Source organism: Melanotaenia boesemani, chromosome 13 (genome assembly GCF_017639745.1).
Source record: "Melanotaenia boesemani isolate fMelBoe1 chromosome 13, fMelBoe1.pri, whole genome shotgun sequence".
Classification (NCBI taxonomy): domain Eukaryota; kingdom Metazoa; phylum Chordata; class Actinopteri; order Atheriniformes; family Melanotaeniidae; genus Melanotaenia; species Melanotaenia boesemani.
Window position 1 is genome coordinate 27092715 of NC_055694.1, and position 23748 is coordinate 27116462.

General features: G+C 38.8%; 2 protein-coding genes across 2 annotated transcripts; both read left to right on the forward strand.

The window, feature by feature from the left end:
- Positions 1–8594: 8594 nt before the first annotated feature.
- On the forward strand, positions 8595–14233 carry krt18a.1 (keratin 18a, tandem duplicate 1). The gene is made up of 7 exons (XM_042003333.1): positions 8595–9133; positions 11330–11412; positions 11843–11999; positions 12765–12929; positions 13034–13159; positions 13383–13603; positions 13699–14233. Exons 1-7 carry the CDS (start codon positions 8699–8701, stop codon positions 13811–13813), a joined length of 1302 nt encoding a protein of 433 aa, XP_041859267.1. The 5' UTR covers positions 8595–8698; the 3' UTR covers positions 13814–14233.
- A 2722-nt stretch (positions 14234–16955) lies between these two features.
- On the forward strand, positions 16956–20875 carry LOC121651282 (keratin, type I cytoskeletal 18-like). The gene is made up of 7 exons (XM_042003334.1): positions 16956–17856; positions 18451–18533; positions 18619–18775; positions 18991–19155; positions 19260–19385; positions 20302–20525; positions 20753–20875. Exons 1-7 carry the CDS (start codon positions 17434–17436, stop codon positions 20868–20870), a joined length of 1296 nt encoding a protein of 431 aa, XP_041859268.1. The 5' UTR covers positions 16956–17433; the 3' UTR covers positions 20871–20875.
- Positions 20876–23748: the final 2873 nt, after the last annotated feature.

Genomic DNA, 23748 nt, shown 5'->3' on the forward strand with positions numbered 1-23748 from the left:
CGAATTCCTGCAAGTACAAACACCGGTAACGTCTAAGAGGCATTTTGCATTTTCATACTGATATGCTGCAGCTAGTGAACATATGTGATATTTATCAACTCCTCCAACTGGCTCTCATCTTTCACTCCAGTTTTACTCTCTCTTTGTCTTTCAGTATGTGTCCTGGTCTGAGGAAGTACTGTAATTGCATGTATTTTGTAGAGTGTCTGCCTGTAAATTACAGACGTGACAAGAGGTCATGGCAAGAAGACTAAGAAGAGGGAACTGACGCTATTCCCGTCATTATGAATGAAATATAACCCTTTACGCCCACAGTGGCGTGGCATGGAAAATATAGATGGAACAAGAGGCTAGTGGAATGCTAAAGGGAAAATTAATGGTCTGCAGATGTGCATATGGACATTGTGGCTGTTTGAGAGCATTACAGAGGGGAGGAGATTTAGAGGGTTTTCCTTCAGATGGGGATCCCTTTTTAGTGGGATTTCCCTGACGCAGTTTCCCCCCTTCCACGATTCTTTAAGTGTACAATATATGAGATGGCGGATAGTTAGCTAGGAAGTAAATACATGGAAGGAATGAGTCAGACGCTGTATCTGAAATAGACACAGCTTCCAAAAAGCCGTTAACAGATGGAGAGGCTTTGGGAACCAATGAAAACAAATGGAAAATCGACATGGCTTCAGGCTTGTCCTTAGAGAAGACAGAAGTTGTCTTAACAATGTCACAGAGTTACTTTTATTACAGAGAGCATGCAGTATTTAAGGGAGGTTTTACTTTTCTTAAATGTTTGCTAGGTTAAATGTTTGTAAAGTTAGTTTCATCACCAAGTTACATACTTGTATAAAACCATCTCACAGCCTGCTCTCAGACGTCAACCAGGTCAGACATGGCTTGCAAACTTACTTTAATTGCACTCAATGCTAATGTAAATGTTGAACACACTGCATTTAAACCTTTTCCATTCACCTGTTTTTATGAACACTTTTTAAATGGGATTTAAAACCCCCCCAATGAAAATTTTCACTAGAGTGACTAGTCAGAGGTTACAATTTCAACCACTGTTTGCCAACAGCACAAGCACAGCTTTGTACTATGCTGCCTCCTGAGCAGGCAGAGGTGTATTATGTCTTATTTCTTAGTATAGGTTTCACTTAAGTTGTTCATTATAGGAATACTCTATGTCAGGGGTAGCCAACGTCGGTCTTCGAGGGCACCAATCCGGTAGGTTTTCCAGATTTCCCTGCTCCAGCACACCTGACTCAAATTAAATAGATCCAACTGCCTATAAGGATCTCCACAATGACTTGTTAGTTTAAGTCAGGTGTGTTGGAGCACGGAAATCTGGGAAACCTGCCGGATTGGTGCCCTCGAGGACCGACGTTGGCTACCCCTGCTCTATGTAATTAGCTTTGCATTAAAAGGCTGTGGACAGAAAGACTTGTTGTACTCACACATGTCTTTATCTGTCTAATTATTCATCAAACTGTGCAAGTTTTTGAATTCTTTGAGACCAGACAGTGGTTATTCTTCCTCTTCCCGTTCCTTTCATTTTTTTTATCGCTGACTGAGACTGTGAGCTCTTTGAAGAACTTTTTTCATAGTGTGTCTGTCCAGTCAAATGAGCCCATTGTGTCTGAAAACATGCAGCCCAGCTGCTTAGGCTCAGAGGGGAGCTCTGAAGAACTGGACTCAGGCTACTGCAGTGTGTTGTGAAATGTGGTGTGTCAACACCAACAGGCATTTGCCAAGAAGGTTCTATACAAGTCTGTCATGCATACCCAGTCAGGGTGGTACAATAAGGGGCTGAGGATAGCACTTTCCCAAAGTGAATACTATAAAGTTGTTTCTCATCTCCATGGTAACACAGTAAGGACCCAGTTTGGAACTTTCTGGAGCGCTGTGCGTCACAGGGAGGCATTCTGGGAGCAATTACTGAGCAGGAATGTGGGCTTCAATGGGGAAAAGGTTGAGACAGTGGCTCAGAATGTCTGAGTGTGAAAAAGAAAGTAACTAAGGCAGTAAAAAAACAGTCACTCTTACACCACACGTTATTAGCATGTATGTGCAGAAAATATCTTTAAGCTCAGTGAGGTGTGACATACTGGGCTTGCCTTGTTTTTTGACGGTTACACCCTAAATACTCATGTAATGCTCATCCATAATAAATTCACCTCCACCCTATAGCACTTAAACAGAACTGACACGCCCTCGATCAGCCTTTTCTGCAGAATCCTCTAAAACCCTTGTATCTGGGAATTGGTGGACATTGAAAAAGAATTCACATGATCAGCTCATTTAAATTATGTTGCATCAGCTTTTAAAAGACTGGTTTTGTATTTTTATGTGACAATTAGATTATTTCTCTTAACATAACTTAAGACTGTTATTGCTTACATGAGCAAACAACCCAAAAGGGAGGTTTTTGGGATAAGGACAGTCTCACTTGAGAGTTACGTTGAATCAGTCTGAACCTAGTACCAATAGCAGCTGATAAACTGGTTTGATTCAGGTCTGACTGATGATTTGCATCACTTTTGACATTCATGAACTGATGATGAGACACAGCACTCAGTTATCCTTGTGAAGATCCCCCATGTTGGAGCTTAAAGTAAAATTGATAACAAAAGCAATTTATATGCAGAAAAACCAAACAAACTGGATATCAAGACACCACCACTGGGGACAGACCAGTTCAGCTGGACAGTTGAGTGTGGTCTCACCCTCACTCACAGAAAAATAGTTTTACCATAACACCAGACCTGTAAAAGCAGTATAATTTATAGGTTAATTTGGCTTTCCACAGTTGCTCTTTCTACCAACTCATGCAGTACAACCTACTACACCTTGCATAATCCCTGACAAAGAAACCCCACCCAAACCACAGGCTCACCCAGCTTGTCCACTGTCAAACATCTTCAGCCCACAGGATGCATCCTTGAGATGACAGAAGGACCAACCAAACCAACATAACAAAATGAAGTTTCCCCCTACACAGGTTACCACGGCAAGAATAAAACTTTCAACTCTTTTTTTTTTTTTTTTTTTTTTTTTCATTTGAGCCTGACTTTAGTCTTAAATGGTAAATGGACTTGTACTTATATAGCGCTTTTCCAGTCAGTTTCACCACTCAAATGCTCTGCACTACTTATCACGTTCACCCATTCACACACACATTCACACCCCGATAGGCACATCGGGAGGCAACGTGGGGTTAAGTGTCTTGCCCAAGGACACTTCGGCATGTAGTCAGTGGAAGCCTGGAATCAATCCGCCTACCTTCCGGTCGAAAGACGACTGCTCTTCCTCCTGAGCTACAGCCGCTCAGGACACTTAGCAGACACTCTTTTCGATTTTTGAGGGGGAGGGCACTTGATTTTTCCAAGTCAACCTAAATTCAATGTCTTTCATTATCAGCACGAGTGCACAGATATTTCAACATTATCTGTAAGAACAGTTTATAACTCCATCTGCGGTTCAGGAGTCATGGCGCATGATTATAGAATAAATAAATAAACAGATCCGTAAATAAATCAATAAAACCACCCCATCCTGGTCTACAACCTGGCATTGGTCCTATTCAAGGTGCTGTTTCACTCTCTCACAATCTTCATTAGATTAACCAATTTACTCTTCAGAGCAAATGGATTTGAGAATTTGAACTCAATCTAAAAAATGTGGTCTACAGCTACCCTGAGAATGCAAACCTAATGGGAGGGAACTCCAATCATCAAATGGACACGTTAAATCTAAATGATCATTGCCAGAGCAATGGAAATGATCTGAAATAGAAAATATTTTTTCACATCATAGCTAAAAGGTACAGAATACTCGCATTGACCTGCATGCCTGATGAGTTTCCAGTTTGTCACAAATCATTTGGGATGATAGGGAATACAGAGACCACAAATAATAAGAATAATTTAAGTTTAGGGAAATAAATCTTAAAAAATAAACCAAATGCTGGAAACCATAACTAGGTTTAATTTCTTAAATCTTCTTGTTTGTTATGTGATATTTGTTCCATTCTCTTCTTTAGATTTGAAAAAATATTGCTAGCATTATGACTCTGTTTTCACATATTTAGCATTTTTTCCAGTGCTCCACCCTGAAGACCACATCCCCATTGTCTGACTTGAATCTAAGCAGACCACTGACCCCTGACCTCTCATGTTGCCAGTGGATCTGTCTTCTCTTTTCCAGTACACCAAGAGCCTTTCAGCAAAGACAACACCCTGATTTAATCTGAGGCACCCAGTGGCTAAACTGTTTTCAAAGCTTGTAGACTTTGCTTGTATTTTATTCTCTGAACCCTCTTTAAATAGCCCCCTTACTAAAAATGAAAGTGTTTAAACTTATCTTGTCTCATCTTTGACACGTTAAGTTTTATTTCCTCCTGCAGACCAAACAATCACATTCAGCTTCTGGGAATTTAATCAAAGTGAACCTTAATAATAACCCACCAACTGCATGTCTGCTTTTGTCATTTTCTCTCACACATCCTGGAACTCTGACACAGACATTTCCCAATGACAGACTTCCTTTGTATTAGATCTGTGACTCTGTGACTCAACAGTATGCCGTCTGCACAGAGGCCACTGCACCTGGTTGGAATCTTCCACACACCTGTAAATTGTCTGCACACAACTGATTTCCATCAGTGTGCCCCCATCTTTGGTGAATCATTATAATCTTTTATATTGGCATTGGCACTGTGTGGCGTATAGGTGATGCTGCATATTCTCACATCCAGTCAGAGGTGGCACATTTGGAGATACAGTCAGATAATAACCAAGAGTAAGTGAGGTAATGTGTGAACAAGTTCTAACAGATCTCATCTAAGAAGGCGTATCAGTTGTACACCCACTGAAATCATCTTTGTGCTGATGAGTGATGAACGGCCAAGGGTTCAGACAATCCCTGGCTCACAGTCAGATACTTGGTAACCCCTTTGCTGAGACTTTAAATGAAACTCCTCAGTGGTCGTCCTTTGTCTCTGTCAGATTCCTTTGATTTAGTAGTCTCTGTGGGTGTTTCGTCCACTGAGGTCAAACCAGAGAAAGGATGGTCCAACTGAACAACAACTCTACAGTCCACTGAACTGATCAAGCCAGCCTAGGCTGGTCTCTCCAGAAAAGAAAAGTTTCAACTCTCCAGAAGGTTTCAACCTATTATCAGATGTTAATGATAAAAACCCTGTTGCAAATGATTGCATTTGCTTAGAATTAACACCAAACAAAACCCTTGTAACCAAACAGAGCATTGTCTAAACAGAACACTGATAACTTGATAGGTGAATGTCCAGCTAACAACATTTATGATACAGCCAGTGTGACTTGTCTTGTGATTTCCCTGTATACAAGATTCCTGGTAAATTTAATCATTACACAATGTCTATGATTTAATATGTACACCTATGGAACAAACTGATCTGGGTCTTGAAGGAGCAAAGAGAGATTTGTATGTTGATGGGAGGGGAACTGTTCATGATGGGTGATGATAATCAATGCAACGACAGAAAGAAATTCTTGACATCGTGCCAGAAACTTCGATGTAATTATATGGATGTGGTGCTATCTGCCTCAGCTTGTGACAAAGGATAAGCTGAATGTCTGACCTCAAACATTTTTTCTTTCGTTTTCTGGACTTGTGTAGTTTATATAAACAAAATACCATAAATTCAGTTAAGGAAACAAAAAGATTTCTGTCAGCCAAAGTGACATGGGCAAATATAATGAAGTACAGAAATTCTTATTAGCCAAAAAGGTGTCTTAGCTGTATATTGTTCTTATATTAATGTGAGTGGTTTTCCCAAAACAATAGAAATTTTTCATTTTGTTTGGCCATGTTGCAGTATTGACATCTGAAATATTTAACATTGAAGTCCTGGCAAAAATCATAAATGACAAAGGAATTAAGATAAAGATTTTTAGTTAGTAGCTTGCATTAGGACAATTAGCTAAACCTACTGTTTGGAAGCAGTAGGTAAAATAGCTTGACTTTTCTAAAGATGTCTTGAAACATGGTAGAAGCACGCTAATTTAATTTAAAAAGGTCTTTCCTACACAAGTACAAAATATTATTTCAGAAACATTCTGTCTATTTCCATATTACAAACTTACTTTTCTTATGTTTCCCAGTCAATAGCTATGTTTCCATTACAGTTTTCGCTAAGTAAAAGTGATACTTCTAAAATTTTACAAAGTACAATTGAGATTTGCAGGTGTTCCCATTGAATGAGGTTTAGCACATAAGTCACAGCTCACATAAAATCGTGCCTGCAAGACTCCACTTTGAGAAGGATGGAGGTTCCCTGTTAAACTCTGCATTTCACTGTTTGCTATCAAGGATGGCGGTTAAATTTTTCTCTTTAATTATTTGTAAAAAGATTTCTGTCTCCTCCTGCGTCCATACATACTTGAAATAAACTGGTCATGTGACCCCAACGTAACGTCCAGTGACATGTAAATGCAAAAAAAAAAAAAATAAGCTTCCATTACACTCTTGCAATGTTTCCATTACCAGTTTGTTATTACGATATTTAGGTTTTACGCAATTCTAGGATAATGGTAACACAGCTACTGTGAACTTGAAAAATGAAGTGGCTGGGGTCACATTTGTTTACATGGAAAAGAACAGACGTTGAAGTTTATCTTGATGATCTGCTTTACAGATGCTATCATTGCTTATCTTAATCTTTTTTTTCTCTGCCAGGCGTGACAGCTGTGAGGGCCAGACAAAATTACATCAAACCCTTGGCAGATATAAACAAAACCTCTACGGGTAAAAAGGTGTGACCTGACTGCTTCTTTGTTATAAAAAAAAAAAGAACAAAAAAGCATTTAGTGTTTGTCTCATTATTATTGTGATACACATCTTAAAGCTTACTCTCATGAAACTTTATTCCTGGTCTTATGAATTCCTTCTGTTTGCCCTCTCAATGACAGTGCAGTTGTTTTCATTTCACCATGAACACTTTATACCTTAATATCCTGCTACATGTTCCTTCCAGAAAAGCAAACAAATGTGGAGCAACCACAGGACCGAACAAAGAAAAAGAAAAAAGTTAAGTAGGAATTTTATCTTACAAGTTAATGCAGATACAGCACACACCAAGGGTTATGGGATGTCACATCCTGATTTTCGCACCCTTTTTGTTGCGCTTTCCTTCAAATAACTGACTACAGAAAATGTTTAACCCTGAAAAACAACCAAAAAGAAAGATTTTAGCCTTTGTTACAAACCAAGTAGTTAAAAGTGTTCCCGTGGAATGTGCTTGTGTGAAAAAGCAGCAGGGGGGCCTTTGAAATATGTTTACCGGTGTAGAAAGTCATTGTTCCCATGTGTCTACTGACTGTGGAATTGTTCCTTTGTTTGACCATATCCTTTATGGGAGGGGGCAATCAGACATACATCCGGCTACACAGGACAGATAACAAATTGCACTGCACATAACATCTGGAACTAGATAAGCACTTATAACACATATGTGGTTGTGAGCTCTATTTTCCAGGTTTATCATACAGTTTTAAGGGTTTGATGTGTTCTTATAGATAGTGATTATTGTAGTCGAAAAAAATAAATAAATAACAGAAACCAGTGAAGTGACAGTATTGCATCAGCGCATTTATGTGTCTCATTCTGTCTTGATTATGTGTGTTCAAAACAGATGTTCCCGCTGATGTGAAACTGATGGACACATTATAAAATATCTCAACAGCAGTGTTCTAATGATTCAGTTACCTCTTACCCTTAGTGGCGCCAGGTAGGTGAGACATCTCTCTCCTGTAGATGTGACAAACCCCAGTGACTAAAAGCACTTTTGAAATCTTTATAAGTGAAATGAACTAAAAAAAAATTTCAAGGTTGAAGAGTTTGACATAACTGATGTGTCTGAAGGTGTGTAATGCAGCCCAGCCTAATGGGAATGCCTGAAATATTCATGAATCATGTGTGCTGCAGCCAGTAACTCAGGAAAAGGATATTTTGATTTGATGTGTTATTACAAGTTCTGCTTTAACTCAAGTCATTATGTTTTAAGAAACAGGACCATTTTTTCAGTCTTTAAAATGACAGTTCAAAACATAATTTGTTTCAAACATAAGTGATTGTGAAAGGAGTCAAACACAAACAACTTCATGAAATGCCATAATACTACACTCATTTAGGACTTACTTTCATGTTAATTAACAGCTAAAGAAAAAAAAACAGTGAAAACTGTCTCTGTGGAAACAAATCAATTCTACAAATTTAAATAAATAAATCAGAATAAATAGAATTGATACAATTAGCAGGTTTCAATTACTTTAAATAAATTCTTTGAATTAAGAAATTATTTTCTATTCCATTTGAAAAGTTATATTACTATTTTGTGTCATTCATGTTTTGTGAAAAATGCTTAAATTCTTCCAAATTCCCCAAAATATTGAATGAATCCGCAGAATTTATGAACTGAGAAAAGTTGAAACAGAACAAAGATGTGCTTCACAAAGTGCTGGTCCTGCAGTTTAGGCAAATGGAAAACAGGGAGGCGGCAGGGGGAGTGGTTGGAGGTGGACCTTGGGCCCACAGGGTTTATATAGTTAAAAAGCTTCCCCTCTCCTCCTGCCTTGTGTCTGTGAGCTCATATTCCTGTCTGCCCAGTCTGTGCTTCTTTCTCTTACTCAGTCTGCCTCATTGAGTCTCACACTCAACAGCAACCATGAAAACTTCCAGACAAACTACATACTCTGTGCGATCTTCTGCTAGTAGCAGGCCTGCTCCTGTGTCAATCACCCGCACCTCTGCTCCTGTCTACAGGGCCTCCAGTATTCATGGTGGGGCCGGTGGGTCCCGCATCAGCGTGTCCTCTGGCTTCCGGAGCTCACTGGGAGCCGGGATGGGAGTGGGCTCTGGAGCAGGGGGCTTTTCCAGCAGTGTCCAGGTGAGCGGGAACAGCGCAGACATCATGGGCAATGAGAAGTTTGCCATGCAGAACCTGAATGACCGCCTGGCCAACTACCTGGAGACAGTGAGAACCCTGGAGCAGGCCAACCACAAACTGGAGATCAAGATCAAGGAGGCCCTGGAGAAGAGCGGACCTGACTTCAGAGACTACAGCAAGTACCAGGCTATCGTGAATGACCTGAAGAAGAAGGTGAGGAGGAGAATGGTGGGGAGGAGGGCTGAGGCGTGTGCATGTGATTTATTAAGTGTTTAACAAAACCATGTGAGGGGGTTGTTTGATGGAGGGGAGCTAAAAGATGAAAACCAAAGTGAAATTTTGTGAGTTGATGGATGTTTTCAGGAGGTTTAACTAAACAAGAACTGATTGAGCCATTGGGGAAAGCTGCAATGCATGAATACTCATAGGCATTTTATTTATTTATTTACAGGCATTTTACACTGAAAATATGTTAAAAGTCATTTAGAATTTTTTATCTAAGAATAAATGTACCAGAACTCAAGGCCAGCGATAAGGTGTACATTCCTAACAGAAGGGGTTCTTTTAAGGGGTCCTAAGCACAGTGCCCATTCTGTGTACTAGAGGGGCGAAGGCTGGACCGGAAACAGTATTGAGAAGGAATGTTGAAACATCGGGGGGGTTAAAGACAGGAAACAAAGTGAAGAGAGCACAGGGACCACATTAGATTAACTTGCAGATCCATACATCACAGTTTGGACAGCTGTTTTCCTCTTTGCTTCATTTAAACAGTGGGACCAATTGACACAGAAAGGAAAGAGGGAAGAAAAGAAAAACACCCAATTGAATGACTGTGATGTGTCAATGAGCTTTTTTTTTAATCTAGCAGCAAATTAACACAAATTAATTTTAGAACTGCAAGTAGAGGGTGGCATACACCAGACTCAATAAGTTAATCATTTATTGCAGCTTTTGTCCTATTGAAGGTCAGAAAAATAGAGTTGAAGTTGATAATACAGAAATGCTGCATTCTTCATTTCAAAATACATTTTACTTCTAAGCAAATGAGGTCAAGAGTAGTTGACAAATTGGAAAATAAACTATGAGAAATCAAAAATGTTGCATCTTTAACAAAATGTTCATTTTCCATGTTTCACCGTGGGAATGTGTACAATGAAGACATAGCTTCTAATCTTTTTCCATGTTGTAGATTTAAGTGAGAAGCATCAAGGTCAACAAAAATATTTCTGACACAACTGATCTAGTTCAAGCATGAGGGGAAAAAAGAAAAAAAATGAGTTTAACATCTAGGCTACCTCCCAGAATTATCTTTCTCTAAACACACACACACACACACACACACACACACTTACATAAGAGCAAATACTGTTTGAATGTAGGGTTGTTTTTTCTACCAACAGCCAAGCAGAAACATAGTTAATCCAAACAACCAGGGGTCAAACAAAGTCTCACATTTTGACTGGCTGGATGCAGAAAGTCACTTAAATGATACCCTTCATCTCAGCCCCATATGAGAAAATGCAGATTCTCACGGCAACAATCAAACACACAAGCCAACAAAGTCAACTGCCAATGCAAACATGGACATGAATACACACATTGAAAACCAGCACTACTGCCACCATCATTATGCAAATCACCTGCTGACTGGGTAGATCCTGCTGCTCGGCTGCTTCAGAACAGCAGCTGCCTGGCAGCCGCCTATCATGGACTTTGTTACCTGGATGCTTCTCCTACCATCATCCCACCTCTTATCCAAATTTACCAGACTGCTAAAGTAAATACATAAACCATCTGGTTTTTCAAGTAGCCCAATGACACAGTCCTCAGTTATTCACATAGAAAGTGACTAAAGATCTTTTATAAATCACTTACAACTAGCTAGAAAATATCATTTTTTCAGGTTATAGATGATCATCTGACATGATTTAAAAAATAGCACAGCAGTTTTTAGAAAAACGCATATGCCTAGTTTGTTTGGTCTTAAGTTATATTAAGTTATACTTTTTTAGCTAGGAGTTGGTTAGCTTAGCTTAGCATAGTTTCGGATGACTGCTAGCCTAGTTCTGTCCAAAGATGACAATGTCAACTACCGTTACTACTTCAAGTTCTGTTGTAACTTATCAAATTTGCAATTTTACAAGCTAGAATTAAGTTTGCTACTAGTTAACATTTTTATTTTTACTTCAATCAACTTCTTCCAGTCTCTTTACTAAGCTAAATACCTGCTAGCTGTAGCTTCACATTAGCATACAGGCATAACTATGCTTACCATTCTCTGAACTTAATAACAAAAATCAAGATGTTAAATTGTTAAATATATCCTTACTTGCATATGTTAAAATTTGCCCCTGTCCCCTGTACAAAGTTTACTTTCTTAGCATCTGTCCTTCTGTAAACCCATTCTAGGTGTTTGATGCCACCATGGACAATGCCCGCCTGGTTCTCAACATCGACAATGCTCGCCTGGCTGCGGATGACTTCAAAGTGAAGTAAGACCTGCCTACTTCACCTCTGAAACTATAAAACACCAAGCTAGACAGCTGTAGGCACACCCTGCTTTACTACTGAATGGACAGCAGGATGAATAATACTGCCATGATCTAAGGAGGCAGTCATTGGTCTTGTAGTAAATCATCACCCTTGCATCAGAATTGGCAGAGACACTGGAGTTTTGTCATGAAATATATGTCATGGCAAACACAGCTGGCTGCTATAGTGTAAAACTGTATGCTGGGCAAATATCCTAGTGTACATTTACACTTAAAGAGAGAAGGTACATTAGATAATATTCTATTTTTGACCAATACAATATGTAATTTAACACAGGACCTAATAAATGCATTTACAGTTAGACTAAGTTATTTCAGTTCACGTTGAAGCAAGCAGCTGTACCAGATCCTCACTCTCTGTGCTCTTCAGATATGAGTCTGAGCTGGCAATCCGTCAGTCTGTGGAGGCTGACATCGTTGGGCTGAGAAAACTAATCGATGACACCAACTTGAGCCGCATGAACCTGGAGAGCGAGATTGAAGCCTTGAAGGAGGAGCTCATCCACCTCAAGAAGAACCATGAAAATGTAAGTTTAACTTCAATTAAAGTCAAAGACACGATTGATGCCATTCTTCTGTTGATGTTATCAGCACTACACTGAATAAATATTTTTAAAAATAAAAAATAATTAAACAAATTTTAAGCACATCTGGACTTTATTTAAGCCAACATCCACGCCCTTAACATAACTTTATCAATATTTACATACTAGCTCATCTCAGTAATCCCTGTCATTTTGTGCTCAACTTAGACATGTTGTGTACTTGGTCGTAGCTAGGCAGGCAGCAGGGCGTACTTAAAAACAGGCGTGAGAAAACTTCCCTTCTCTGTTAAGAAATGTAAAATGTCTGTGTGTAAATTCTGTGGGAAGCCTCATCGTAAAACTTGACAGTCCATATTTGGCAACAGAGATAGCACCACAGAATTAAAATGATTGTGATTTGTATAAGTATGCCAAAACACAAACATTTTTTTACCAAAGGGAATTATTAAAGTAACTGTTTAGGGACCCTGGCACAGATTTAGATGCAACCCCAGTATATTTACCCGACCGTGACATGTGATTATTGTTGGAGGAGGCTGTGAGTCACTGCTGGGTCACGGATTGAGTAATCTTCAGCAACTAAATTAGTTTAAAGGAACACTGTTCATTTTAAACAAACGGTCACATATTATTTATTTACACATTTACAAAGTTAAAGCAGGGGAAAATAAAAATAAAAACAAAGTGAGTCTTTGTATGTTTAGACACTAATTCCTCTTTTTTTTTTTCTTTTCTTTTCTTCTGTAGGAAGTTATGGAACTTCGCAACCAAATTGCCCAGTCTGGAGTTCATGTGGATGTTGACGCTCCCAAGGGTCAAGATCTGGCTCAGATCATGTCAGAAATTAGGGCCAAGTATGAAAAGATGGCACTGAAGAATCAGGAAGAACTCAAAGTATGGCATGAGTCTCAGGTAAATGATTAATGAAAACTATCCTTAACAGAGATGTTCTCAAGCACAAAGTCCAAAATAAAGTTTTACGCTGACTCATCTTTTAATCTGATTTAACTTCCTAGATAACAGAAGTCCAGACTCAGGTGAACCTGAACACAGAGGCCCTGAAGGGCGCCCAGACAGAGGTGCACGACCTGCGTAGACAGATACAAACGCTAGAAATTGAACTGGAGTCACAGAAGAGCCTGGTGAGAAGAATACAGTCAGCACACACTTCATTTACCTCAACACAAGCTTATCCTCCCTCCCTGCAATGCCCAACTCAGCACTTCAAGTAGCTTGCATTTACTTTGTTGACACAAGCTTTACACTCTGGTGACCTGTCGCTATGAAGCAGTCATTGCAGAGCTCAGTCCATTGTAAAAATTTAACCCATCCTTTTCTTTCTGCGTGCTCTTCTCATGCTAACAGAAAGCCTCCCTGGAGGGCACAGTGAGGGACACAGAACTACGTTACAACATGGAGATTGAGTCTCTCAACTCCATCATCCTGGGTCTGGAGGCAGAGCTCACACAGCTGCGCAACAACATACAGCTGCAGACACAGGATTACGAGGCCCTGCTCAACACAAAGATGAAGCTGGAGGCGGAGATCGCAACATACAGACGGCTGCTGGATGGTGAAGAATTCACGTGAGTGGGATGATTTGTCTGTAAAACAAGGAAATACCTTCATTGTATTGCTCACTTTAGAAAACACCTAACTGGCTTTTCATGTCTTTGTTTAGGCTCAAGGATGCTCTGGAGGAACAGAAAACAGTGAGGACCAAAGTGATGACTGTCACACAGACCGTTGTGGATGGGAAGGTGATCGCCTCCAACACAGAGACCAAGAACCTTTAAATACAAAAAGCAACCAACTAACTCCAACTCCAAACGATCACTAGAATCCAAATTGACAAGTTTTACAAGTAGTCATGCAGCAGTAACCATTAGATCCTCAGCTGTTTCAGATATTACTTTGACATCCTGGATATACAGTTGTTAAATAGGCGGCAAAAAGACTGGACAGAAGGAAAACAAAATCATCTTATTTATTTCATTACAGTTTATTTATGTCCTGCAGACGTTTACAAAAGTTCAGAATTGGAAAACTGTAAGCTTTTTCTGAGACAAACTCAGAATCAGAGTCAAGAGTCAAATTAACATAATTTTTTTCTTATATATTTTGATAATCATGTTTTGTTTTCCTTTTGTCCTGTTGTGTGTCCCCCTGCAATGCTGTTATAATCAGACATCTCAATAAAGTTCTTTGGAAAAATACTGTTGGTGAACACGGTGTCTTGTTTCAAACCATCAAACATTCATATATGTATATATATATATATATATATATATCCACAATAAGAGTAACATCCTTCAATGTTGCTGCTTTAGCTTGCCTGCTGCACTATGCTTTCGCAGTATTTTGGCTTTACGCCATCTTTAAAGATGCAGCTACAGATACAGTCCAATTATTATAATCCAATTATATCAAATCCATTATACAATCCTCTTTAGTATAATTTATATTAATTGTGTTCACACACTCGCCAGCCACTTTAATAGGTACACTTGTTCAGTTACTTCAGTTACTAATCAGCCAATCACATGGCAGCAGCTCAGTGCATTAGTCATTTGTGATAGTCAAAGGTGATTTGATTGATTTTGAACATTGGCATGGTTGTCGATGCCAGACAGACTGATCTAATCTATTGGCAATTTTCACACATAACCATCTCTAGGTTTTACAGATAAATGTCTGAAAAAGAGAAAACATTCAGCGAACAGCAGCTGTTTGGATGAAAATGCCCTATTGGTGTAAAAGGACAATGTGTAGACTGGTTGGAGACGATAAAAAGGCAATGTTAACTCAAATAACCACTGTTTACAATCAATGTAGATAGATTACCATCTCAGAACTGGCAACTTGACAAACCTTGAAGCAGATGGGCCACAGCATCAGAGCACCATACAAGGATCCACTTTTGTCAGTTAAGACCAGGAAACTGAGGCTACAGTTCAGAAGACTGGAAAAATGTTGCCTGGTCTGATGAGTCTTAATTTCAGCTGCTACATTCAGAGGTGTACATATGAAACAGCAAGTGGCTGTAAAAGCCAATTCATAAAATAATAATTGCCTTGCCAAAAAAAATGAATGGATTATATCAAATATTATTATAAATACCCCCAGACCATGCAGGATTGTGCTGCAGTAAAAACATAGTGCTAACAATGCCAGGAAGGTTAGCTTCAACCTAAGAGTAATTCAGTTGTTTTCATAAGATAAAGCTGTTTTCAAAACTCCCCAAAGCTTTAAAACCCTGAAATATTAGCTTGTGTGGTATTTTGGTTACCTATAGATCTTATCTACAACCCATCGAAACATTCCTGTATTGTGTTATCTCTGGCACGAAGCAACATGCTCCTGCCAGTATAAGCTCACTTTCAATTTAAGATTCCAGTTAAAGAACACATTCAGTGTAATTCTGTATTTTTTATGCTTATTAATTCCAGGAAGGCAAAACCACTTTGTCATTCACTTCTCTCAGACTTTAACCATCCATTGCACTCTGTTTCAAGCTTATTCGATCTAACAGAAAATAAACATTACAAATTATATAGATAGTTGCTAGGAGTTTAACAGTACTTCTATTCGTATTGAGATTTTTCAGTACAGAACGTTCAGTTCGGAACAGAGGCATACTAACTTTCCCTATTTTTTTTAAATTATTATTATTTATTTTAAAAACGGGATTTTGTGGGTAAAATGGATCATAACACCCTCTACAGGGTTAAACCAGGTTATAATTTTCGTAACATAGAGGCGTTATCTACATCCCAAGAAAATTAAAAAAAAACCCACAGCCCCTCCCTCCAGATGCAAACAGATGTGTCCTCACCTAGCAAGCATAGAAAACCACGCCCACCAACACATATTAAGGGATGTGAGCCTATATGGTTTAGATTTGCTAGTTTCTGATGTAATATTCCTGCAATGGGACGGATTTGTGCTTTTTGAGAGGTGTTCAAGTAGCACCGGACTTTATTCTTTAACTGCTGATCCTCATCTGGCGACGGAGAGCAGCTTAAATCGTGTCAGGAAGTTACAGCGGCACTTCCTGCAGCTGCCACAACCTGCCGTGAGTCTCCACAGCTTTCCAGAGCCGCTGGAGCTGTTGACAGGCCAGCGAACAGCGCTAACAGCTCGGACTGATACAGGTTAGGACCACCTTGTTCTTGTGTAGCTGAGGAAATTCAGGAGGAGAAAAGTTCCACCTCAAAGACCGCTCTGTGGCGTAGGTGCTTTGTAAATCTCGCTTTGCATCTTGCCAGTGAGCTGAGTTACTGTCTGTCAGTCATTTCTACCTGTGTATCCCGACCCTCCCACTCTCCGCTCTGTGATCACCCCACACTTCCCACCCTAATCCTTGCAGTTTCAGGCATTTCTCAAATTCAGCAGTGGGTGGAGTTACACAAAAAGTAGGGGGTGTATTTATACTTTAATGATAACAAATACTATAAAGTAAATAAAAAGTAAAATGGTTGAAGGCTTTTTACTCAAACGTGCTGATTCAAAGAATTGTTTTATTAACCAAACGTGTCATTGTATTGCAAAGTTGTATGTTGATTTATCTTTTAAACTATATATGCAATTAAATTTTTACTTTTAAAAGAAAATATTGAACTGTGGATTGAATTAATATCTGTTTGCATAAATTATCTTTATTTTTCTCTTGAAACAGCCCTCCTCCCTTATCATTTGAATGTGCAGATACTGTCCATTAAAAAGGTGGGGAGAGATATATCTCTGTTTATCTCATGTTTTTATTGATTTATTTGAGAATCCTTTATTGGATAATTTCCTAAAAGCTGTTTTCTTTGTTGTTTTTTGGTTTCATTTTAAATGTTTTTAACACCACCAAAGTTAACCAGTTTTATGTTTTGCATTTGTTCCCTTACTGTACCAAAAAAAAAAAAAGAACTGCAACCTTAAAACCAAGCTGCATACTGAACTGTGATTTTAGTGTGTTGTTACACCTTTAATAGTTTTACAGTCCAATTTTGCAATCCTTTCTCAACAACAGAGTAAAACTGTGCATTTCTTGAGGACTTTGTTGAGGACGTTTTATTTTAACGATCATAACGAATGTTTATTGGTAAGAAAAAATTGGAAGCATTTCCAATCCTATCTTTAAAGCTGCTGTTTATATCAAGTTGCCATAGCCATAAACCTTTTAATGAATATATCAACACGCCTTTTCAACTTTGACAGATTACCATTGAGGGACAAAGTCTAAGTAAAGGGGTAAAGGTAAAAATGTAATTTAGATAGGAGAGGAGTGGCAGCAAGGACAATTGACGTCCACTGTCATATATAAGATCCCTCACATCTCCTTAGTCCTTCACTCTCAGCTGCCAAGCTCCTCTGTTCCAATACGTGCCACTTCCTCCTCTGACTGATCAGCACACTTCTTTCAACAATGGAGCCCCTGATTAGACGCCAGAGCTCTCAAACTGTTGGTTTCTCTGGTTACTCTGGAGTCGTTGGCAGACCTCTGTCGATGGCCAACTCCTACGCTCATAGTGTCAGCGGAGGGGCAGGTGGCCATGGGACCAGGATCTCCACTGTCTCCTATAGCAGTCGGGTTGGCAGTGGCCTCGGTGGCAGTTCTGACTACCGAGCTTTAGGATCCACCTCTGGGACACTGGCTATTGGAAATGAGAAGCTAGCCATGCAGCACCTGAACGATCGCCTGGCCAGCTACCTGGAGACCGTGAGGAATCTGGAGAAGGCCAACAAATCACTGGAGATCAAGATCAGAGAGGTCATCGAGCAGAGAGGACCCTTGAAAGGAAGCGACTACAATAAGTATTATGTTATCATCTCAGAGCTGAGGGAAAAGGTGAGCAGATGAATCACTCAATCAATTATTTTTCTATCATTATCATCATCTATTACTGCTTAGGCCAGTACAAGACCTCGGGGAGAAGGTCTCTATCTACTGCTAATAAATGAGAAGCAGGGTACACCCTCCACATGTGACCAGTCCTTTGTAATACTTTTGTTTATATATAATGTAGAAAATAGAAAAAAATTAAATGCACTGAATAACATCAAATCTTCAATAAATGAAATGGAAAACTAAAATTTCTACTTTTTCAAACAAAGCAATGACTCATGTAGTTGCATAAAGGCAAAGCTCAACAACTTGTTAAATGTCTCATAATATTGGAGCAAAAGTCATCCAGGAGTCTGTTTCTCATATCTCGCAACTGATTTCACAACATTTATTACCAGCAGTTTTGCCCTCATCATCACGCACAATGTGAGCTATGATTGCACAAAAGGCATAACATTTATGACTTTTCTTAGACCAGTGAGCCTTTCATCAAAACAATTCATCAAAGTGAAAATGACAGTCCAATTTTCATCAGTATCACTGTCAGGAAATACATGCACAATTAAAAATTACAAAAAACTTTTCAATTTCTTTCAGATCTTTAATATGATCAAGGACAACACCCATCTTGCAATTTCTCTTGACAACGCACGTCTTGCTGCAGATGACTTTAGAGTCAAGTAAGTATTTCATATATAGCATCAAATGCAAAGTATGACAGTACTTTCCGTCCAGCATAATTTGAGATATATTACATGTTGACAGGATGGAGTACGAGATGTCCATAAGGCAGGCAGTGGAGGCTGACGTAAATAAACTAAGGAAGCTTCTGGATGACACAAATGTTATTCGTCTGCACTTGGAGGGAGACATTGAGTCTCTGAGGGAAGAGTTGATCACTTTGAAGAAGAACCATGAAACGGTGAGAAAGAATTTCAGTTTGCTGGTGATGTAATTTCATCCAATCTAGTTGATGAGCATTACAAGATTCCTAAGAGGAAAAATCCATTTGATCACCATTTTTGTCAAATTAAAGCAGTCAATCTGCTAATCTGTTTGTTCCTTCACCTCTTTGAACAGGATGACCCCACTAACCTTTCTCAGGAAATCACTCCCTAACTATTTCCTCCTCTACAGGATGTTGCTGAATTGCGTGCCCACATTACCCAGGTTAACGTCAATGTGGATGTTGATGCTCCTAAAGGTCAAGATCTGGCCAAGATCATGGAGGAAATGAGGGCTAAGTATGAAAAGATAGCACTGAAGAACCAGGAGGAACTCAAAGCATGGCATGAAACTCAGGTATAGTATAACAGAATTTACCTAGGACAACATAGTTGTATGAAGGGTTACTGTTTTAAAAGCACTATTTGCAAAAAATACAATGTATTCTATCCTGTGTTCAGATCACAGAAGTACAGGTCCAGGTAACTGAGAGCTCAACAGCATTAAAGGAATCCACAAGTATGTTGACTGAAGTTAGGAGGAAGTATCAGTCAATGGACATTGATCTTCAGTCTGCACGCAGTCTGGTAAGAATGTGTCATTCTGCAGTGTCACCACACGTAGGGGTGACTGGCAGCCAGTTATCCATGTTAGGTTTAACTAGGCATTTTGCATTCATATCTTGCATCTGCCAAGAATTACACTCCCTGGAAGTTGTTGGATTTCTTAAAGGAGTTATGATGCTTTACCTTTTTCCTTAAATGGGTTGAAAAGCTGTTGTGCTTGAAAAAATTCTGCAAAGCTGCAAAGTCTTAAGTCCACACTAAAGTCAGTTATTCTCTGCAACATAGTATCCTGCCCCTAACTACCTTAAACACTCTGTTTCTCCCTGTAGTTAATTTACATGATCCCTAGAGGCTAGACATACATACTTTAAACAAAAATGAGTAGTCTGAGCACACACAGTCTATTGTTTCTGACCAATCGGAGACCTCTTGAGAAGAAGAGACAAGCTGAAGTGAAACATTTCAGACATATAATGAGCTGCAGTGGAGTAACACATAATGTTTTCTTCATTTTGAAAACATTATTGCATATAATAGTGAAACCCCAAATTATGATTATTATCAGCATACAATCTTCAATTCTATACACCCAGGGTAGAGTTAGCTTATAGTTTAGCTCAAGTTCTACCTGCCGACACTATTAACACTTATGTGATCGAACTAAAGTTTATTACTTTTTGGTTTTGTAGGTGTAATAATTGAGCTTCAGACATCCTAGTAGATGGATTTTGTCACTTCAAAGTGCGTTAGCCATTGTTGCTAGTCTTAACACTAAGCTAAGCTAACTAAAGCTAAGTTAAGCTAACATGAGCTGTATCTTCATATTAAAAGGAGCAGCACAGCAGCTATTGATCATTCATGTAACTCTTGAAACTGTCAAAAGTATCATCCTATTTCCCTGCTGCAACAGTGAGTCTTCTCTTTCCTCTCTTAACAGAAAGAAGCCCTGGAAGCTACCTTGCGTGACATTGAGATGCGTCACAGCATTGAATTGGAGAGGTACAACTCAATCATCTTGAGGGTGCAAGAGGAGCTGAGTCAGATCCGCACAGACATCCAGCAAACCACAAGAGAATACGAGCACCTGCTGAATATCAAGGTGAAACTGGAGGCTGAAATCGCTGAGTACAGGAGGCTACTGGACGGTGGAATTGAACTGAAGTGAGTATGAGAAAGATAACATGGGTGAAATAGTTAAAATGACTTATATAAGTGCAGGTGGTAGTTTTGCCTGAAGGGATACAACTGGGATTACTTTTGCATATTTAATTCAAATAACCTATGCAAACATGGAGCATCACTGATATGGAAAGTTAAAATCCCTCTCCCATCACATTTAAAGTACAATGTAACTACAATAGTTTCTGTTTTCTTTTTCATATTAATAGACTGGAAGATGCTGTTGACAAGAAGACGGTGGAGAAAAAAGTGGTGACGGTCACTCTTGTGGACGGCAAAGTGGTGTCAGAGGACATTAAAACCACCGAAAAGATTGAAATTAGTTAAAAACTTAAAAAAAAAACAATCTAAGTAACAAAAATAAAAAAGAGCAAATATTAGAAAATGTGCCTGTGCCTTTTTTTTAGCTTTACACAAAGAAGCAACTAAACCATCACAATGACGATTTTGCATTCACAGTAATCCACTGGTTATTCCTGTTCTACATATAAAATAAAAAAGGGGGAAGCCATTTGTTCAACTTAACTAAAAGACCACAATGAATTAAGCTAAGCTAACTATATCATGGCAAAAGAGTGATACAGATCTTATTTATCACTTGTAGAGGAACCAAACTGAATCTATTTCTCAAAGTGAGTTATTATTTTGTGTTTGATATTGAATGAAAATTAACACCGTTCTAACAAGAGAGTTGCTGCATATAAACACAACGTTAAAACATAACAGCTTCACAACAAAAGGCATCTTTGCTGTTATGTAGGCATTTATAGCTGCCTGGCCTCCTGCCATCATCCTCCCACTTATCCAAGTCTGCAGGAAATTCTTTCAGCCTCTGAGAAATTCACATTGTGACCTGAAGTTCTTCAACCTTGTCCCATTGCAGGCAGAAAGCTGCTATTCCCATGCCATGCTCTAGCTGCCCAGTAAAGTCCTGTCTCTACTTTCAGTTTATTTATGTTTACATGAGTCATACTAATTCCTGTGAACTATTCTAAACAAACTGACCCCTTTGGGTCTGTTTGATTAAGTTGAATCGCTGCATAACTTTGGGTTTGTAGGAAGTGAATGTGTTAATAGAGATATGAGATGCAGCAGATTTGGTCATTGCTGGGATTTGATTGGACAGTTGAGGGATGATTACAGCCATAACTCGCACAATGGGACCATTTTGGAGAAAGAAAATTGCAACATTCCACAGACAGCACCATTTATCTTGCTGCCAGGGTCTTTTTAAAGCTTGTTTCTCAACTGCTGCCGAGAATAAGTGAAAGTTCCCTAATTTGTTCCAGTTTACAGTGGCCTAAAGCTGTTGTGAGACGTGTGTGTGGCAGCATGGCTGCTATGAGCAGCTCCTTGTAGCAGCCACACCAACTTCCATGTGTAAGGTTGTAAAGCTGTCTTTGTTCAGTGTTTTTTGGGGTGGACTGTAACTCTTTGCAGACATATGCTTCATATTTTGGCCTCACTGAAAGATGTTGAGCATCCAGATTGGTGAAAGGAAAAACATTCCTGAAGACTAGTGGAAAAGAGAGGGTGGGACTGATAAGGGTAGGAGGAGAAAATATAGGGGGCAGATGTGCATATCTCTCATATACTGCATGCCTGTAATCCTTGGGTGGGCCCCAAAGGGAGCTTACAGAACAGTTATTTTCTTTCATAGGATTCCTTTAGCTCTGTCATGCCACTCACCTAAAACAGCAAGGAAAAAATTAAAGTGATCATTAAATATTCTCTAAATTTTTACCACAGCGCAAGGAAATATTATAGACTTCACAGTGATAAACGCAAAATTTTTTAATGCCTTTTCATCTAAAGATCAGCAGTGAGCAGGTTTCTAACTTTGACCAAAGAATAAAAGAGAACAAACATATATGCTTTATTCTCTCACCTCTGTTCTTTTATATCCCTTTTTGTGCATGCAAAAGATCTGCAAAATTACAAAGCACACATCTATCTGTCTATATTTCAGACATTAGAAAAGTTTACAGTTCTTTTAACTATTGGGGGAAGTCCTCCCTTTTTCCCCCTTTCAGAAGCACAGGAACTGCATGCAGCACAGAGTTCAAAGGATTTCTTTTCATTTTTAAACTTAGCAATGCAAGTAGTGATTTACTGTGTGGGCTGGCGACAGAACAACACAATTCCAGATCGTCTACAAACCATCACTTCAGTGTTTCTATGGACATGCAACATGAGAAAAAAAAAAAAAAAAGAAAATCACATGGGTGTGCTCTCTTTCAGTAAGCTACCCAGTTTCCGTTAATCTCAGCAAGCGCCTTCGAGTCTTTCAGTTGAAGATGCAAATCTTAAACTAAACTGCCTGAAATGCTATGTCATGTGTATTTCATAATGTATGACATCACAATGCAACACTTGTGCATTCCCTCAATGCCTGCCTAGTGCCTGTTTAGGCATTTCTCAAAAAAAAAAAAAAAAAAAAAAAAAAGAAAAAAGGCACCTCCCTTGACCTAATTAGCTGACCAGTTAGACCAGAGAAGATACATGATTTAAAACTGGATTTTAGTCTGAAGGTGACAAGAGGTGCTGCAGCTATTTACAGTATGTGGTAATGTCTTGTGTGGAAGAAAAGAAATTAGCTTTTCAAAAAAACTGGGCTGGCCATTTCTGGGAAGAATCACTCATCCACACTTTTGCCATCAATCCATTGTTTCTCAAAGGAACTTATTTATTCCTAAAATGCCAACTTTGTTTAAAGAAACAAAAAACAAAGCTTATTAATCAATAAAAAAGAAAACATAAAATAACTGTCCAATCCATTAAAGAACTATTAAATCTATAGTGACTTATTTAACTTCAAAAAAATATTCTGACAAATATCCGAAGGTAGATTCATGCTTCTTTTATTATTATTATTTTTTAAAGAAAAGTGAGCAGGAGTTTTGGATCCTAGACTGCTGAGGTTCACAGTTAAACATGCAAATGATTCATTTCATAAATGTGTGGCTCAAGAAAGTTAAGCTGTGTAAGACTGTCCAGTCAGAACACAAAGGAGTGAAATACCAAAAAAAAAAAAAAAAAAAAACAGTTATAGATTTATTACATACTGTAATTCTCAACTTCGTGAGGGCTCTAAATGAAAAAGAGAAAAATCATGTTTTTCTTCTCTCCTACAAAGCAACAAGAGACCCTTAGAATGTGATTTAATATACTTTACAAGAGCCACAGCACACAAAGTTAGGATCCT

Excerpts from the sequence above, each read along its gene's own strand:
- LOC121651282 (XM_042003334.1), top strand. The coding sequence starts at position 17,434 with ATGGAGCCCCTGATTAGACGCCAGAGCTCTCAAACTGTTGGTTTCTCT. Across the intron at positions 17,857-18,450 it reads TCTCAGAGCTGAGGGAAAAG|ATCTTTAATATGATCAAGGA; the intron begins GTGAGCAGATGA and ends AATTTCTTTCAG. Across the intron at positions 18,776-18,990 it reads TGAAGAAGAACCATGAAACG|GATGTTGCTGAATTGCGTGC; the intron begins GTGAGAAAGAAT and ends CCTCCTCTACAG.
- krt18a.1 (XM_042003333.1), top strand. The coding sequence starts at position 8,699 with ATGAAAACTTCCAGACAAACTACATACTCTGTGCGATCTTCTGCTAGT. Across the intron at positions 9,134-11,329 it reads TGAATGACCTGAAGAAGAAG|GTGTTTGATGCCACCATGGA; the intron begins GTGAGGAGGAGA and ends AACCCATTCTAG. Across the intron at positions 13,604-13,698 it reads CTGGATGGTGAAGAATTCAC|GCTCAAGGATGCTCTGGAGG; the intron begins GTGAGTGGGATG and ends GTCTTTGTTTAG.